The sequence below is a fragment of the Hipposideros armiger genome, unplaced genomic scaffold (assembly GCF_001890085.2).
Source record: "Hipposideros armiger isolate ML-2016 unplaced genomic scaffold, ASM189008v1 scaffold_102, whole genome shotgun sequence".
Taxonomy (NCBI): domain Eukaryota; kingdom Metazoa; phylum Chordata; class Mammalia; order Chiroptera; family Hipposideridae; genus Hipposideros; species Hipposideros armiger.
Window position 1 is genome coordinate 3,192,513 of NW_017731452.1, and position 18,184 is coordinate 3,210,696.

General features: G+C 45.1%; 2 protein-coding genes across 11 annotated transcripts in view; one reads left to right on the forward strand and one right to left on the reverse strand.

Annotated features, from left to right (window-relative positions):
- The window catches only part of ZFP1 (ZFP1 zinc finger protein), a 41,185-nt gene extending 38,119 nt beyond the window's left edge, over positions 1 to 3,066 (reverse strand). For 4 of the 10 annotated variants that reach the window (XM_019646460.1, XM_019646465.1, XM_019646461.1 and 1 more), the window contains exons 1-2: positions 2,703 to 2,932; positions 2,063 to 2,159 (exon numbers count right to left, since the gene is read on the reverse strand). The gene's annotated coding sequence lies outside the window, so the exon portion shown is untranslated. Of the gene's footprint in view, positions 1 to 2,062; positions 2,160 to 2,702 lie in introns of all 10 variants that reach the window. The other 6 variants (XM_019646463.1, XM_019646468.1, XM_019646459.1 and 3 more) reach the window with 4 other exon arrangements.
- Positions 3,067 to 13,127: 10,061 nt separating this feature from the next.
- Positions 13,128 to 17,840, forward strand: LDHD (lactate dehydrogenase D). Its single transcript, XM_019646443.1, has 11 exons — positions 13,128 to 13,243; positions 14,113 to 14,225; positions 14,446 to 14,587; positions 14,812 to 14,953; positions 15,093 to 15,252; positions 15,563 to 15,762; positions 15,857 to 15,985; positions 16,063 to 16,190; positions 16,824 to 16,914; positions 17,003 to 17,114; positions 17,209 to 17,840. The coding sequence occupies exons 1-11, from the start codon at positions 13,169 to 13,171 to the stop codon at positions 17,372 to 17,374; spliced, it is 1,458 nt and encodes a 485-aa protein (XP_019501988.1). The 5' UTR covers positions 13,128 to 13,168; the 3' UTR covers positions 17,375 to 17,840.
- The last annotated feature ends 344 nt before the right edge of the window (positions 17,841 to 18,184 follow it).

Below are 18,184 nucleotides of genomic sequence, written 5' to 3' on the forward strand. Positions count from 1 at the left end.
GTGAGTCACCAGCTACAGTGTAGGCTGCGGTGGGGTTGGCCGGCAGCCAGCATGAGCTTTTGTGAGCTGCTGTGAGCCGCTGTCCAATGGCAGACGAGTAACTGCCTCACCCAGGAAGAGTGCAATGATAATACCAACATGGGCCAGTGAAACTAGACTGAAGAACAAAAGGACAGCAACTTGTCTGTTCCCCTTCCCTGTTTCCCCAACGCTGTTCCCTTCCCCTAATTCCTCAATAAAATCTTTAAAAAAATAAATTGTGAGAAAAAAATGGAATCATAAAACATACCCACAAAATCCAATAGTAGTTGGAAAAAGGGGAAAACAGCAACAAAGACCAAATAGGACAAGTAGAAAAAAACTAGCAAGATGATAAATTTCAATCCAGCCATATCAACACTTGGTATAAACACACTAATTAAATGATAGAGGTTGTCAGATTAAGTAAAAATGCAATTACAAACTATGTGCTCTATGTTAGCAGTCTGTTTTAAGTATACAAACATAGCTAGGTCAAAAGTAAAAGGATGAAAAAAGATATACCTTGCAAACACTAATTGAAAGAAAGCTGGAGGGATTACTATCAGACAAAGTAGACTTCAGAAGGAATACTACCAGGGATAGTCATTTTACATAATAATAAATATGTCAAATCACCAAGAAGATATAACAATCTTAACTGTATAGGCACCTAACAAAAGAATTTCAAAATACAAGATGCAAAGATAGAAAAAGAAAAAAATAGATAAATCCACAATTGTAGTTGGAGACTTCAATACTTTTTCTCAGTAAGTGATGAAACAGATGGAAAACCATTAAGGATACAGAAGTGAACCACAGTCTCAAACTACCCTGACCCATTTAGTATTTATAGAAGACTCTACCATCAACAGCACATTAGTCATTAAAGTACATCTAAAATTTTCACCAAGATAAATCACATTCTTGACCATAAAACAAACCTCAAGTTTTAAAGAATTGAAATTTTGGAGTAAATTCTTTATAAAACAAAATTAAACAGAATTCAACTAGAAATCAGTAACAGAAAGAGATCTGGAAAATCCCCAAATATATGGAAATTAAACAGACTTCTACATAGCCAATGGGTAAAAAAGGAAGTCACGAGGGAAGTTTAAAAAAACATAGAATTTAATAGAAATAAAAACGAAATATATAAAAATTTGAGGGATTTCGCTACAGCAGAAAAGGGACAGTTATAGCATTAAACAATTTCTATAAAAAAAGAAGAAAGGTTTCAATGACCTCAGCTTCCACCTTTAGAAACCAGAAAAAAACCAAACAAACAAACAGTAAATTAAACTCAAAGCAAGCATAAGGAAGAAAATAATAAAGGTAAGAAATCAATGAAACTGAAAACAGAAAAATAAAGAAATTCAATGAAACCAAAAGCTAGTTATTTGAAAAGATTAATAATATTGATAAACCTCTAGCCAAAGTGGCCAAGGAAAAAGAACACAAATTACAAATATCAAGAATGATAGAGGAGACATTACTACAGATGCTACAGACATTAACAAGTTATTCTTTTACAATAAACATAAATAACTAACTATTAGCTACACTAATTAAGGAAAAAAGGACAAATCTCAAATATACAAAATTTAAAAGTGGGAAATAACAACTACAAGAGAAAAAAGATGAAATAATGGGAAAAGATTCCTTCTTCAATAGCAATAAAATACTACATAAAAATAAAGTTAAGTAAGGAAAATGCAATTCTTTTATGAAGATTATAAAAGACTACTGGGGGACAAAACAAAAGAGGACTTTAACAAATGGGAAGACCTACAGTAAGACCCAACATTCCTTCTAACTTAATGAAACCATGAATGGAATCAAAATAAAATTATCAGCAAATTTTTTTAAAATGCGATTCTCAAGTACCACGGGGAATCATAAAACGTGTATAATCTCAAAGTGGCTTAGGCTTTTGGGTGCCATAAAGGGGAAGGGCAGTAAATTATCCTAGAGAAATTCAAAACGCTTGCATGCCAAAAATTATCAGTGAGCAAAGTCAAAAGATAAATGAAAAACGATTTACCATTCACATATCATGAAGTCCCAGTCGGCTGTGTGACCCTGGGCAAATCACCCCACCTTTCTGAGCCTCCATTTTTCCTTCTGTTGAAACTGAGATACTAGCGAAGTCCCAGAGTAGGTGTGAGGATTAGACGAATACTTAGTTGAAAAGACTCTCGCAAAAAGGTCGTCGTGTGTATCAGAAAACTTGGGGCTTTCAATTCTCCCTCCACCGCGAAGCCGGGGAACCAGCACGCGGCATCCGGGCACTGTCAGGTGTGTCCGGCCCCGCCCCCGGCCTCGCCCAGTACTCGCGGGGCCTAGTCACGCGCGCGCCCGTCCGGACTTCCGGACTCTCTCCCGCCCGTCCGGACCCTCGCCGCGGGTCGGAGGCACTTCCCCGGACAAAGGGAGGAAAGCGAGCCTCGCAGCAGCCCTCCCCCTCCGCTGTTCCCGCCCATGCACGTCCGGCCAGACCAAGCCCGCCAACCCTACGCCGAGGAGAGCGCTGGGCGGCCCCCCGACGCCGCCCCCGAGGGTCACCGCAGTCAGCGAGTCAACGAAGTTTGGGCTCCCACCCGGTGCGGGCATGAGCCATCCCTCATCTACTTCCCCTCGGCCCCCAGGCCTCCCAGAGCTGCCTGGCTGCCCCCCCGTCATACCTGGAAGGGCACAGTCTCCACTCGTGGCTCAGTGTCAGGCTGGGTCAGGACGCGGGGAGGCCAAGACGCGCGGAAATCAAGGCCCGGTCACCCACTCGCGGCTAGAGGTGGGGGAAGGGCAGCCGCCGGCGCGCTGGCAGCCGTGCACATGCGCAGATAAAGGGACGGCTCGCCATCCCATGGTCCTCCGAGGAGTGGTCCATCGGTCTTCGGGACTACGTTTCCCATAAGCATGCGGGGCCGAGCCACCGAGCCGTAGGGACTCTCGGGAAAGTCTTCTTCTTGTTTAGCTGGTCGGATGAGCTCTGACCAAGATGATCCCTTGGTTATGAGGAATCCGGTTGTGAGTTACAATCGCTATATACCCCAATACAAAAACTTGCCTTTTAAAGATTGCACAGGTAATCTATGATACCTGTATTTGAAATAGAATATATGTATAAAAGAAGAAAGTAAGTACCCATAATCTCACTTTCCAAAAATAATTTAAGTGCACATCTTATTTTTTAAAAAATAAAATTGCCATAAAGATATTATGTACTGCAACTAGCTTTTTTCTTCCTCTTTTAAAAAAATCTTTGAGAGCACTTGTAGGTTCATAGCAAAATTTGAGAAGAAAGTATAGAGAGTTCCCATATGCCATCTGCCCCTACACATATATAGCTTCCTCCACTATCAGCATCCCCTACCAGAGTGGAACGTTTGTTATCATCAAATGTATACTGACATATCACCCAATGTCCTTAGTTTACATTAGGGCTCACTCTTGGTGGTGTACATTCTATGGGTTTTGATAAATATATAATGACATGTATCCACCACTGCGGCATCATACAAAATAGTTTCACTGCCCTAAAAATCCCGTGCTCTATCTATTCATTTCTCCCTCCCTCTCTCTGAGCCCCAGGCAACCATTGATCTTTTCATTTTCTCCACCAGCTTTGCATTTTTCAGAATGTCAAATAGTTGAAGTCGTACAGTATGAAGTCTTTTCAGATTGATTTCTTTCACTTCGAAATATGTACTCAAGGCTCCTCAGTTTTTTTCAGGGCTTGATAACTTGATTTCTTTTTAGCTGCTGAAAAATATCCCATTGTCTGGATGTACCACAGTTTATCCATTCACCTACTGAAGGACATCTTGGTTGCTTCCAGGTTTTGACAATTATGAATAAAGTTACTGTAAACATCCATGCGCAGGGTTTTTTGTGGACATAAAACAAGTTATTCCTTTGGGTAAATACTAAGGAGCACAATTGTTAGCTCATATGGTAAGAATATGTTTAGTTTTGTAAGAAACTTCCAAAGTGGCTGTACCATTTTGCATCCTCACCAGCAAAGAATGCAAAATCCACATCCTTGTCAGCATTTGGTGGTGTCAGTGTTGTGGATTTGGAGCATTCTAATAGGTCTACAGTGGTAGAAACTAGCTTTTAATTGGTACAATGTATAGCCTCAAAAAGGTACTTGTACACCAATGTTCATAGCAGCATTTTTACAATACCCAAAATGTGGAAACAACCCAAGGGCCCATCAACAGAAGAATGGGAAAATGAAATGTGATATATATTACTCAGCCAAAAAAAGAATGAAGTTCTGATACATGCTACAACATGGATGAAACTTAAAGATATGTTAAGTGACATAAGCCAGATACAAAAGGACAAATAGTGTATGATTTGACTTTTATGAAATATCTAGAATAGGCAAATTTATAGAAAGGGAAAGTGGAATAGAGATTACTAGGGTCTGGGGTGCAGGAGGAGGCATGGGATGATGAAATAGTTCTATACGGGATAATCAAAAGATTCTGAAAGAGATAGTGGTGATGGCTATACAACATTGGGAATGTACTTACTACCACTGAGCTACGCACTTAAGTGGTTAAAATGGTAAATTTCATGTTATATATATTTTACAAGAATTAAAAAAAATAAGCTGGGTTGACGTGATGGTTGCATAACTCTGTAAAGCACTAAAAATCAAAGTCTGGTAAAAAGTATAACTATTGCACTGTGTTGTACAGCTGAAACTAATTTAAAATAATGTTTATTTCACACACACAAAAAAAGTCTCAGCAAGGTAGTTTTGTTATTTATTGTTTGCACTATTTTGATATTTTTTTTATTTGAAGAAATAATTCCATACTTCATCAGAAAGGAAAACAGAATAATCAGGACATTTTTTAAAAAGAGAGACTAATAACTATTAGATATAAAAATGTATTACAAAACTAAAATAATGAAAACTTTTTAGTACTGGCTCCAGAAAAAAATAAAAAACAGACGTAGGAGTATATATTAATTTAGTGTCTGTTTTCACAGCACTGGTGAAAGATTGGACTAATCCACGATTGTTACTGGGTAATTAATTTAAAAATTTGAAGGAAAAAATGCACATTAAGACTGCACATTAGAACAATTAAGTATAAACTGGATTCAAGATTTAAGTTTTAAAGTGGAAATTATGAAAGTACTTACAAAGAAATGATAAAGGAATGTTTTTGATATTCTTTGGGTGAGACATTATGACACCAAAGGCAGAATTCGTAAAAGAAGTAATTGACAAATTCAAGCAGAGAGAAAATTAAATTCTGAAAAAAATTGCTATAAAGAAAGTTAAAGACAAACTGAGAAAATATATATGGTACATGTATGAAAGAAAAAAGTCCTAATTTATAATCTCCTCTTACAAGTTAATTTAACCTCAATAAAAGAAATAAGCTAAAGTTATGAATAGCCAATTAAAAAAGAAATATACAGAATAAATTCATCAAAAATGTCTATTAAAAATCAAAGAAGAGCAGTATTATAACATATGTAAAATCATTTTGACCTATAAATTTGGCCAATATTTAAAGTAATTATGATACCCAGGGCCGGAACAATTTGGAAAAGTATTTTTTATACAATCCTGGTAGGGCTATAATACAGAAAATCTTTCTGAAGGCTTCATTGTATCAAAATTTTAAATAATCATAGCCTTTAATCTTGTACAAAGATGTATATACAAGAATGTTCTCATATTGCAGCTTATATTTGCAAAACATTGGAAACAATCTAAAAATCTTTCAGTTGATATAAGTAAAATAAATTGTGTGATATGTAAATAGAATTTGAGGAGACACTGAAAATGATAATGTATACTAAGAATATGGGGGAGGTGTCTAATACATCCAGAAATGAAAAAATGTAGATCACAGTAGGTAGAGTGTGATCCCATTTTTTGTAAAAATTATGCATGTTTTGAAGACTACTGAAATGTACAAAAAGAAAGAAGAATCTCCCACCGCCCCCTACACACAAAAAGTAAATTTCCCTACCGCCTTATGCATAATAACACAGAATACTCTCTGTGTGGGCTGTTTCTGAAGAACTTGCAAAATTCAAAACCACAATGTTTTCTATTAATTTCCCCTTAGGGATAAAGGAAAAGTGTGGAGGATGTTTTTAAAAAACACATTACATATTTTTATTTAAATATTACTTTTAATTTTTTTGACTTTTCACTATGGTTTCACAGAGTGCTTGCTTCTCAGTCAGCTACTCAGCATACCCTAGTGATTGTCTGATTTCCTTCCAAGCATATTGTAAAATCCACTTCTGCTCCAACAAGCACTGGCACCAACATTAAGTACATGCTTGGATGGCACTGCTATAGGATGTAAAGATATTTTAACTGTAATAATAGTGACTGTTTAAAGTGGAGCAAATGTCCCAAAACACATAAATAACAGTGTGGTTTGTTCATAGATATTGACAGCAAATTTTTTTTTTAAAGATTTTTACTGGGGAATTGGGGGGATGGGAACAGCACTGGGGAATTGGGGGAAGAGGAACAGACAAGTTGCTGTCCTTTTGTTCTTCAGTCTAGTTGTGGAAGATGTTGCTTCACTGGCCCAAGTTGGCACCATCATTGCGCTCTTCCTGGGCCAGGCAGATCAGTTGCCGGCTTCTGGACGGCCGCTCACGGAGGCTGCTGGCCGCTCACGCTGGCTGCTGGCTACATACGGTAGCCCATGGCAACCCACTGCCACAGGGGCTGCAGCCTAAGCCTTTGCAGGCAACTCACAGCAGCCCAGCTACAGGTTGAGCTGTTGTTCAGCATCTTAGCTGTAGAGGGCAGTGTCACTGGCCCTCATATATGGGATCCTAACCGGGCCCTCTGGCGTCCCAAGCCAGTTCTTAACCATCGCGCCACTCAGCCGGCCCTTGACAGCAAATTTTTATTTTTGTTTACTTGCTCAAATGACGTTACCATGGGGCACAGAATATATATCACAGCACATGACCTCATCAATAAACTTTTGTACTCTGTTATATTAAAATCCTTTGGTCTTTCTTGTACTCTGAATGGATCATTTATCCAGCCATGATTTTGTAAAATCATGTCTTGGTCATTTGAAAAATACCGGCTCCCTGAGTCATAAAGATCTTTTAAATGTTGATACATTTTATTATATAATATCAAACGACCACAATAATATCAGCACTGGTCTCATCAGAAAAGCTTTAAGCACTGGGAAGCAGATACCAGTTTTTACCAAAATTCTAATTTTCACCTGAAAGCTCATTTTATCACTGGGTGACAAATATGGTTAGTTATTTTCCTTGAAGTGATAGCTCAGTTCATTCATTTTTAAGAAAATGTCTGCCAAACACTCAGCCTTCATTTGTCAGCAATTCAAGCAAAAAAATGGTTTTCCATGAGAAAAGCAGTTACTTCAGCTTACAACTCAAACAGTTGCACAGGTGATTTTCCCGGAGGTAACCATCACACTTCTGTGCGCAGTAGAAGTAATTTGTGCATACTTCCTGTTTCATCAGACAGAATATTAAAAAGACATGCACTCAAAGGTTAAGACTTAATACAATTAATGATTCTGACCTCTTCATTAATGTCATTCTTAAGTGAAACTAACATTTCTTTTCTGCAACTGAGTGAGAGTACAGAATGCAATGACTACTAGTTCCGGTTGGTGCCACTGTCTGGAATCCTGCCGTGTCACCAGCAGCTTCCCCTACCAATTGCTTTTGCACCATCAGGGCAAATGTCAACTCAATGAAATAGGAAGATAACATCATCTAGGTATTATTATTAAAATAATCTTGACCTCCTGGATCCCCTGTAGTGTCTTAGAAACCCCAGGGGTCTTCAGATTCACACTTAAAGCACAATCACTGTGTGCAATTATCACACTTAAAACATTAATAATGTTTCCTCAATAGTATTTCAAGTATCCAGTTGGAGTACATATTTCCAAATTCTTTTCATAAACATTATGCATTTCTTCAAATTTTTAAAACTCAAGATCCAAATGAGTCCATGTCCTATGATTGATGTCTTTTAATACATAGGTTCCCACTCCATATCTTTTTTTTCCTTTGTCATTCAAATGCTGAAAACACTGGGTTGTTTATTCTAAAGAATTTCCATGCAGTCTAAATTTTCCCAGTTACCTTCAATTTTATTAATTAATTGTCTGTTCCTTCATCTGCACTCTGAACTTGAAAAGGTCAATGTTTTAAAATTGTTGGAAAAAAAAATTGTTGGCCAATGTTAACAGAGATTCCCCTCTCCTTACCAGGTCTTAAAATGATTCTTTTTCTAAGGTACTGCATGATGGATTCAGGTATCTTCCCTAGGTGTCTTCATTTCCTACTCTTTTGTTCAGCATTCCTGCAATCAAGGTTTGTCAAGCAACTGCATGGTGGCAGACACTGTGCTAGGGCACAGCTATGCATGAGATACAAAGCTCTCTCCCCTTGTAAGCTTGCATTCTAGTTGGGAGGACAGGCAATAAACACTGAGGGAAATATACAGTGTGTCAGGTGGCATTCACTGCTAAGAAGTTTGTATCAGGAGTACTGGGCGGGGGGTTCATTTTTTAATAGAGTGGACAGAGAAGGCTTTACTGAACAGGTGAGGTTTGAGTCAAGACTCCATAATCAGATAGGCTCCATAATCAGATCCCTACTGATGGATCTTCCTTTCCTTGGATTACTTCCAACATCTAATAACACCACTCCATCTAGTCACCAACCCTTCCCTGTAAATCAACCTGCCTCCCTCTTTTATATCTGAGATGATGGGAAAGAATAACATCTAATCACAGCTTTTCTCTCCACATTTGGGGCTCTAAGAAGTGGCCTTCAATCTATTTTTCTCATGGCAAATTACAAAGTAGGAAGCCTGCAAAAACTCTCCTGATATGGAGCAAAGTAAATATCGCATGCTCACTTTCCTTTATGTTTAACATAAATTAACTCTGGGGAATGGAACAGCCTGACCCTTGCAAAATCCAGTTAATTTAGTGAGCATTTGACAAGTCCATCGTTCTCCTCGAAGAATGGGTTCTTACATGGCCAATGGCTTAGAAAGGTTTCATCCAAGAATCCTCTGGGCATACGAGGACTGTCTTGTCTCATTTATCTCTGCCTTCCCAGCACTGTGCTTGGTATAAGTGAGGAATGAATGAATGACTGGGGTAAGAACTAATGATGCTTGAAACCCAACTACTACCAGTATCATCCAATTCTGTAGTCCCGTCTACCTGAGTGTACCAAGTGCTGCCTAATCCTGCATCCCACTGGAGTGGGCAGCTATCAGCATCACCCAACTTTTCATTGCTGCCCACCTGAGTGGAGCAAGTACCCCTGCATAATGTCAGAGTAGGTGCTGCTCCTTCAGTCCATCTCTCCTGCTGGCCAGGTCTTGGGACTGTAAAGAACTCCAGTTAGTTCCTTGTTCTATCCTCTCCTTGTGGAGAAACACCAAAAAAATATCCTATTTATCCCACATTGAGAAGAAAAAAAGGGTCATAGTCATTCTGAATAAGCTTTAGTACTAGATATATTATTTTTATAGAGGGTTTAGAGATAACTTCATATAGGCCAGAAAGACATGGGTATGAGTATTACTGGGCAAAGTATTATAACAAAATGAAGCAGTTGGATCAAAACTTCCCATATTTTACAAGTAGATCTAGAAATAGAAAGGATCAGGGGTCTGTTAGTCTAAATACCTGTTTACAAATGGAAAAACTAAAACCTGGAGAAGTCAACAACTTTTAATTCTGACAATGATAATCTGTTAATGGTTTCAAAATGATAATATGACTGTGTCTAGTCATTCTCTAGAAGGACTTATAGAACTGAGCAAGCTGTTATACTCATGGTTACAGTTTACTGCAGCAAAAAGATACAGACTAAAATCAGCAATGGAAAAAGGTACAAAGACAGCGTCCTGGAGACACCAGACACAAGGTTCCAGTTGTCCTTTCTCAGTGGAGTCATGCACACAGTATTTAATTCTCCCAGCAATGATGTATGACAACACATATGGAGTGTCGCTAACCAGAAGCTCACCAGAGCCTTTGTGTCCAGGGTTTTTATTGGGGGTTGTTCATATAGGTATGTCTGACTGCTCACACAGCTGATCAAAGTCTCCAGACCTAGCAGAAATCAAAATAATGCCATGTGCCCCAAGGCCCCCAGCATAAACCACATTGCAAGTATGAACTATCTGGCTGGCCCAAGGCCTCCAGGTAAAGAAAGACAATCTATCAGGTAGATATTTCATGATCTTAGAGGTTATCTCCAAAGAGCTGGGCAACAGTCAAACCTTTCTTCATAAGGTACAGGTTTTAGACAACCCATGCTTGCCTAGTTAACCCTTTACTATATAATGACCTACAATGTTTCTTTTATGCCATGGGAAACGGGTTTTGTATTTTATTTTGTTTTTCTAGAAAAGCAATACTGAAAACCATTGAGGTAATATCTATCTTCTCCTTCCTTATACACAAACAATTACTTCTTTGTGTCCACCTGTTGGCCACGTTTTGCCAAATAGCATGAAGGAAGCTTATTTTTGTATCAGAAGTAATTCATATCTCAGTGGGATTTGGAGGGCATTATGAAAAAGAAGTGGCCCCAACGAATGGCCTACCTGTCTCCATGCCCTCTGCAACATGGCTTTGCAGGTTTTCTTATCAGAAGTGCAGTCTATTTTCGTGCCTATTAAATTGAGGCTTGCTTTGTGACTTGCCTTGGCCACAGTCTTAAAGGATCTCCCCCAATATATTTATTAAGTTCAAAAAGAAACACAGTAACTTCACAGTGCAGAAACCACACAGACACCACCTAAACTAAGTGATCAAGGTTAACATCACCAGTAATAAGATATATCAACATCTTATATTGCTGATATGCTATATGAGAAGGGCACATTGTGTCTTTGGTATTTTTGCCAAAAACACATGACTTTAATCTCATGAGAAAATATCAGACAACTAAAATTGAGGAACATTCTATAAAGTAACTGACTAGTACTCAAACTATCAAGGTCAGAAAGACAAAGAAAGACTGAGAAATTGTCATAGGTTGCAGGAGACAAAGGAAACAAAACAACTAAATACAGTGTGGGATGTTGAATTAGATCCTGGATCAAACAAACAAATAAATACCCACCCACCCACCCCAAACAAGAAGACGTCAGTGGAAAAATAGGTGAAATCCAATTTGTAGTTTACTATCATACCAATTATCTAACTGTACCAGTTAGTACTTTACCAATTCTTAGTATTGATCATTGTACTATTGTTATCTATGACCTAAACATTAATGAAAACTAGGGGAAAGGTAATAGGAATTTGCTCTACCATTTTCGTAATTTTCTGTGCGTAGAATTATTTCAAAATAAGAACTTAAAAATAATCTGGATACTCACCCTTTATCATATTAAAAAAGAAATCTTCCTCTTCTGGCACTATGGTTGACCACATGCATCTCCAAGCTGGTGCGTTAGCTGCACCTTCCAAAGACCATGCCTTCTGTCTCTCTTCAGGTCGGCGGCTCTGGATGGTGAGGTATACATTAGGATTAGTGAATCTCATGATCATTTGCCCACTACTGCACCTCCTTTTTTAAAAAGTGAGTCGTTTTGGTCTGAGGTAATGTTATGTGCTGTACCGTGTTGGTGGATAAAATACGGTGAGCTTTCAGACAGTGGTGCTGGCAGAGGCCATGCAAGCAGGAGAGGCAAACCTATCCCCATAATATGTGTTGTGTTGATTTCAGTCAATATAAATTGCTTCCCTTCCTGAGTGGAATGTAATCAGCTTGTTACCAGGCAGCTGGCTGGTACCATGTCGGGGATTCAGTGTTACAGTAGGGTAGATCCATAGCAGTGGCAGTAGTTAGATCAGCCTTAGTGAGGGGGCCCAGGCTGGTGGGCTCATGATTAGCTTCTGTCCCTACCACCATTGTGCCTGCATTGGGGTGGTCCTTGGCAGAGGTTGGCTGATGACAACTGGCTGAAACCTGCTATCTACTTTGTTTAGTCTTGTCCATGGTAGATGCTCTGCAGTGGGTGTTAACATGTGATTCATGCGATAGAAAGATCTCACTTTGTACCTACTCCGATATAGCTCCAACTACATGCCTCTTCCCAAACAACCTTGACCCTCATTTGCCAATCTTTTTCCTAGTAGGCCCCTGACCAATCAGCCAAGCCACTCACCATTGCCATGGGCACATATATATTCTTCTGTTCAGCCACTTTTCTTTCTACAAAAGGGGATGACCGGGCACATGATCTGGAGCGCTGCCAACTGGGAGGATTTCAGGATTACCCTGAAATGCATTGCCAGCTGAACAACACATTGACAGTGGAAATGTGAACTCATTCCAACGTAATTGGGCAGAAGAACCTAAGTAGATATTTGTATTCCTGATTCGATTGGGAAGAAAAACAAAGCTAGGAATAGCTTCATCTCAATAATGTTAGCAACATGCTCCTTCCAATTTGCTGTGGGAGAAAAGCCAAGCTAGAAACAGCAAGACCAGCAGCCACATCACTCCAGGATGGTCCTGGGATCTGCCCGGTGGGAGAGTGGAGATTAAAGGGAGGCAACATTTTTTTCCTTTACTTATTTGATGAACTGCTGCTCATCCTTAGCTTTCCTTTTCCAGAAAGGTTCCCTGGCTTGCCTCACTGCCCTGCTCCATCCCATCCCCTGCACTTTTCAGCCTCACAGCCCTGGTTGCAGCCTCCTCTGGGACAGGAGCTGAAACTTGCAGGGTGGGAAAGACAAGGGTGCGTTCCAAGCTAGGGGAATACAGGAGTGGAAAGCGGAGCTGGAGCTAGAGGCCAAAGAGGAGATTGGAAGGAAGCGGGGTGGATGGAGCGGTCAGCAGGAACTGGCAGGACCTTTATGGCCCTGGCAAGGAGTCCGCCTTTGTTTGAAAAACCAAGGGAAGCTCTGCTATTCTGTTTCCCTTTGTGGTAAGTAAGCCTCAACTTTTCTTTAGAAGTGCTGGCCCTGGCAGGCGTACCTGATTCAGCAAAGTCTGGCAGGGCCACCTTAAGTCGGGCCACCTTAAGCAGGCTCCACCCTCAGCACAGCCAATGGAGAGTGCAGCTACCCAGCTTAAGTGTCCACAGTCCTCCGGCTACTGCCCAGCTATGGCCAGTCTGCTCTGGGCTGCTGTAACGGGGAGACTGTTCCCTTGGAGGGGCTACTGCTCCAGGGGGACTCAGGTAGGCAGGGGAATCCCCCTGGAGGGCGGGCCGCCCCCCCCCCCATGCCAAGCTCTCACCAGGCTCTGTGCTACCCCAGCACCGTGTGACCCCAGCAGAGGATCACTGGGCTTACCCTGTGTCAAGTGTGGGCGTTGAGTAAGATGGACCGAAGACCCCACAGCTGTCATGAGTAGGGCAGAGGGGGTGTCAAATGGAAGGTGTGAGGGTCCTACGGTGCCCCTTGGGGGCTCCCAAATGTACACATTTTGAAAGAATGCCTGGGAGGCAAGGACCTGGGTTCTAGGCCAGGCTCTGTCCTTGACCTGCTGGCCTCCACTCCCCATCTGTAAAGTGGAAAGAAATCCCGAGAAGGGCTCCAAGAGCCCTACACGCCCCCAGCCATGGCGGAGCAGGGGGGGTGGGGGACGACACTGCGGTTGACAGGCAGTGGAGCTTTTTTTCTTCCTGTCCTTTTACCAAGCTGTGTCCCTGGTGTGCTTGGGGCACTCACTGCCTGGCTGGCCTTGGAAAAGGGACAGAGATGACTAAGCTTTCCAAGTCACTAAGGCAGGACTGGCTACTTTGTGGAACCCTGCTGACACCCCTTTTTGTAGAGTGAATCTGGTGCTTATTTTTATCCAGGTGGCAGTTTTTCTGAATTAAAACATTGACCCTGATGGTTGTGTTTGGATTTGCTTCTGGTGGGCCCACTGGCAAGGCCTGGCTCCTCTGGCCTTTGGGGGTGGTGTCAGTGGGGGTGAGGGGGAGGCCAGAGGTGCTGGCAGCTCCTCTCCCACTCCAGTGCCACCCCTCCCACCTGCCACAGGAGCAGTTCTGTGGCCCCAGGTGTCTGTGTGTGACCCTGACAATGTGTTTCTTCCCTGTAGGGCAAACTCAGCAAGGACTTTGTGGAGGCTCTGAAGGCAGTTGTGGGGAGTCCCCATGTGACTACTGCTGCTTCGGTCCTAGAGCAACACGGGCATGATGAGTCGATGCATAGGTATAGGGGGTCCCCTGCTCTGTCAGAGCTCCTGGCCAGGAGTGAGAGTTCTGGGCTGGCTTCTTCCCTGTTCATCTGTTTTGGGATGCTCTGGCATTCTCCCCTCCATACCCCTCTCCCATTGTGCAGCCTCAGGCCCTGCGATACCTCGGTGATCCTTGAAATGTGAGCAGGATCAGAGAGTCCCACGCCTCCCCTAAACGCTGAGGTCTCATTCTAGGTGCCAACCTCCAGACGTCGTGGTGTGGCCCCAGAATGTGGAGCATGTCAGCCAGCTGGCAGCCCTGTGCTATGGCCAAAATGTGCCCATCATCCCATTCGGTACAGGCACCGGGCTTGAGGGTGGAGTCTGTGCTGTGCAGGTATGGTGGCCCCTTCCTGGCCAGGCTCTGATTTCATCACACTTGTCACATTTGTGGTGCCCCCTCCACCACATCCACCTCGATCGCCCAAGTCCAATTCTCCTTACCTGCCGTCCTGGAGCTCTGGTCTGGCTCCTAGGAGGTCAGCTTCAAGGTGGAGTCCTGGGGGCTGCGACCTGGCGGGTGACCTGGGTCAGCTGGCCCCTTGGCACCCCTCCTGCCAGGGTGGTGTCTGCATCAATCTGACACATATGGACCGAATCCTGGAGCTGAATCCAGAAGACTTCTCTGTGGTGGTGGAACCTGGCGTCACCCGCAAAGCACTCAACACCCACTTGCGGGGCAGTGGCCTCTGGTTTCCTGTAGGTAAGCTGGGACTTGAGGCCCTTCCCTGGAGCCTTCAGGGCTCCTAGGGGCAGGGCTGTTTCTGGGGCTTGAGGGCACCCCTCTGTATCTGGGCACCTGCCTCACGCTGCCTTCTTTCTGCCTGCCCTCTGCTCTCCAGACCCAGGGGCGGACGCCTCTCTCTGTGGCATGGCGGCCACTGGGGCCTCAGGCACCAACACTGTGCGCTATGGTACCATGCGGGACAACGTGCTAAACCTGGAGGTGGTGCTGCCTGGTGGGCAACTACTTCACACCGCGGGCCGAGGCCGTCATTTCCGGTGAGCACCCTCTACCCACAGCGATGGGGGCCCTCCTGGATAGGTGGGCCAGGCTTCTAAAACTCGTCACGTACGATGAAGCTGATGGTACTGGAGTTTGTTCTTGCATGAGGGTAAGTTGGGCCGTGCCAGGGAACGTCTACCTTGATGGCAGTCTAAGCTGATGGGGACAGCCCAGACCTCAGGCTCAGCACCCCACCTGGCAGGAGCCTGGGCGACAGTGTCCAGCTTCCAGCTCCAGGCTTCTGGATAGAAATCCATCGTCACGTGGCCTGGGCACTCACCTACCTTGTGTGTCTCCGGGGCCCAGGAAGAGCGCAGCTGGCTACAACCTCACCGGGCTCTTTGTGGGCTCTGAGGGGACGCTGGGCCTCATCACAGCAGCTACCCTGCGCCTGCACCCTGTCCCTGAGGCCACGGTGGCTGCCACCTGTGCATTCCCCAGTGTCCAGGCGGCCGTGGACAGCACCATATGCATCCTCCAGGCTGCAGTGCCCGTGGCCCGCATCGGTGAGCTGGGGACTGGACAGTCCAGGTGGGCTCCCCAGAAGAGGCCCCCTTTGAAGACCAGGCCTTACCTCACCTGCCCTCTCCTTGGTCCTAGAGTTCCTGGATGATGTCACGATGGATGCCTGCAACAGGTACAGCAACCTGAACAGCTCCGTGGCACCCACACTCTTTCTTGAATTCCATGGCTCCAAGCAGGCGCTGGAAGAGCAGCTACAGCGGGCAGGTGTGCTGGGGTGCTATAGGGCGGAGGGCACAGGCTGCCCACAGTAGGGCCTGGTGTCAACCCCTCATCCCCCACAGAGGAGATCACCCAGTACCATGGAGCCTCCCACTTCTCCTGGGCCAAGGAGGCGGAGCAGCGCAGCAAGCTCTGGACCGCAAGGCACAACGTCTGGTACGCAATCCTGGCCTTGCGGCCGGGCTGCAAGGTGAGCCATGCTGGGGGGGCAGGGCCCATGGCTCAGCCCATGGACCCTTTTTGCTGAGCCCACTCACTACCCTGGTGTCCAGAGCAGCAGACTGAGGCCCACAGGGACAAGACTACCCCCACCCAGCTGTTTCTCAGACACTGTCTAGAGGGAAAGCGGTCATCTGCCAAAGCCTTAGGACGGAGCTCCCGCAGTGAGCCAGGCCTTGTGCCCAAGGACCCTGGAGCAGGCCCAGCACAGTGCTTTTAGCTGTTGTGAAGCAGATGGGAGGCTTCCTGGAGAGAGGGACAATGAAGTGGAAGGTGTTAGCCAACAGGAAGGGGAGGGGGAATGGGTTCCAGCAGCTCAAGCAACAGCTCAGTTGTGTGGGTGCCTGGGGACCAGTGAGTGTGAGGAGCGTGGGGAGAGCTGTGGAGCTGTGGAAGCCTCTGCTAGCAGTGCCTGGAGGACACGCCCCAGCCATCACCTTGTTGTACAGGAGACGCTGAGGCCTAGAGAAGAGCAGGCACGTTCATGGGTGTGAGGACAAACCCCCTCAGACCTGTTCTTAACCTTGACTACAGTTAGCCCTTCCTTACCTCTGAGCAGGCAGGGGGTGAAGGGAGAACTTCACAGGCCTGCCCCCTGTTCCAGGGCTATTCCACCGATGTCTGTGTGCCCATCTCCCGGCTGCCGGAGATCCTGGTGCAGACCAAGGAGGACCTGAAGGCCTCGGGGCTCACAGGTTCTGCCTGCCCATTGCTGGAGCGTGGCAGGGAGGAGAGGGTGGAAGTCTGGGCTGGGGATGGCAGCTCTGTCCTCTGGGCCCATAGGAGCCATTGTTGGACACGTGGGTGACGGCAACTTCCATTGCATCCTACTGGTAGACCCAGAGGACGCTGAGGAACGTCAGAGGGTTAAGGCCTTTTCACATCAGCTGGTCAGGTAAGAATAAAAGCCCTGGCCACGGAGGTGGGGGGAGAACTGAAGCGAGTGGGAGGAGCACGCCACTGAGAATGTCTTCTCCACTGCCTCCCAGGCGGGCACTGGCACTCCGTGGGACATGCACTGGGGAGCATGGCATTGGGCTGGGCAAACGGCAGCTGTTGCAGGAGGAGGTGGGCACCGTGGGCATGGAGACCATGTGGCAGATCAAGGCCACACTGGATCCCCGAGGCCTCATGAACCCAGGCAAGGTGCTGTGAGGGGCCCCAAGCACTTGGCCCCCAAGTTCCCAGACAACGGAACCTCCTGCTCTGGAATCTTTCTTCGTAACAGAGAACAGCTCTGCCTTTGCCTCTTATCTGGAACCCAAGGGCAGAGGCTAGGCGAGAAGCCAGTGTGCGAGACTCCTTCCTGGCCCTCTTGCTGTCCTCAGGAGCCTTTGGTCCAGTAAACGGTTCAGGGTCATTCTGCTGAAGCTGCTTCCTCTGTTCTTTTACACATCCTGTCCTGGCTGGAAGGAGCAGTATGGGTCACCCCAAAGACTAAGGCCACTCCTCTCCATCCAGGCCTCCTCATTGCTGGGGGCCTGGGACAAAGCCTGAGGGACCCAGCGCCCTTAGCCCTCTTCTGTCTGACTGGTGACGGATACTCCTTTCTTGGTATGGAAGGGGGCCTTGATATTTCTCCTTGGGGTTCTCAAAATAAACCTGGACCCCATGTGTGGCAGTCTGGAGATGAGCAGGCAGTACCTGTAAATGGCCTCCCATGCCGCCCCCACTCCGGTTCTCTGTCCTTTGGTCAGTGACACCCTTGTCCCTCGTTCTGGATCTGTCCTCTGACTTGTTGCAGCCTGAGGAAGAGATGGTGCTCAGGCTACAGACGAAGGTCACTTTCAGGGATCCAGGCCCCTGTCCCAACTGCTCCACCTGAGAACTCCAGGGCCTGAGGACTTGCCCATGGCCAACATCACCTATGACAGACTCCCCCACTGAGCCCCAACTGGGTCTTAGAACATTCTGAACATGTTCTTTAAGCAGCTGCTACCAATCATTGGAAATGGAAGTGATTTG

Excerpts from the sequence above, each read along its gene's own strand:
- LDHD (XM_019646443.1), top strand. The coding sequence starts at position 13,169 with ATGGCCAGTCTGCTCTGGGCTGCTGTAACGGGGAGACTGTTCCCTTGG. Across the intron at positions 13,244-14,112 it reads ACTGCTCCAGGGGGACTCAG|GGCAAACTCAGCAAGGACTT; the intron begins GTAGGCAGGGGA and ends TCTTCCCTGTAG. Across the intron at positions 14,954-15,092 it reads TGGCCTCTGGTTTCCTGTAG|ACCCAGGGGCGGACGCCTCT; the intron begins GTAAGCTGGGAC and ends TCTGCTCTCCAG.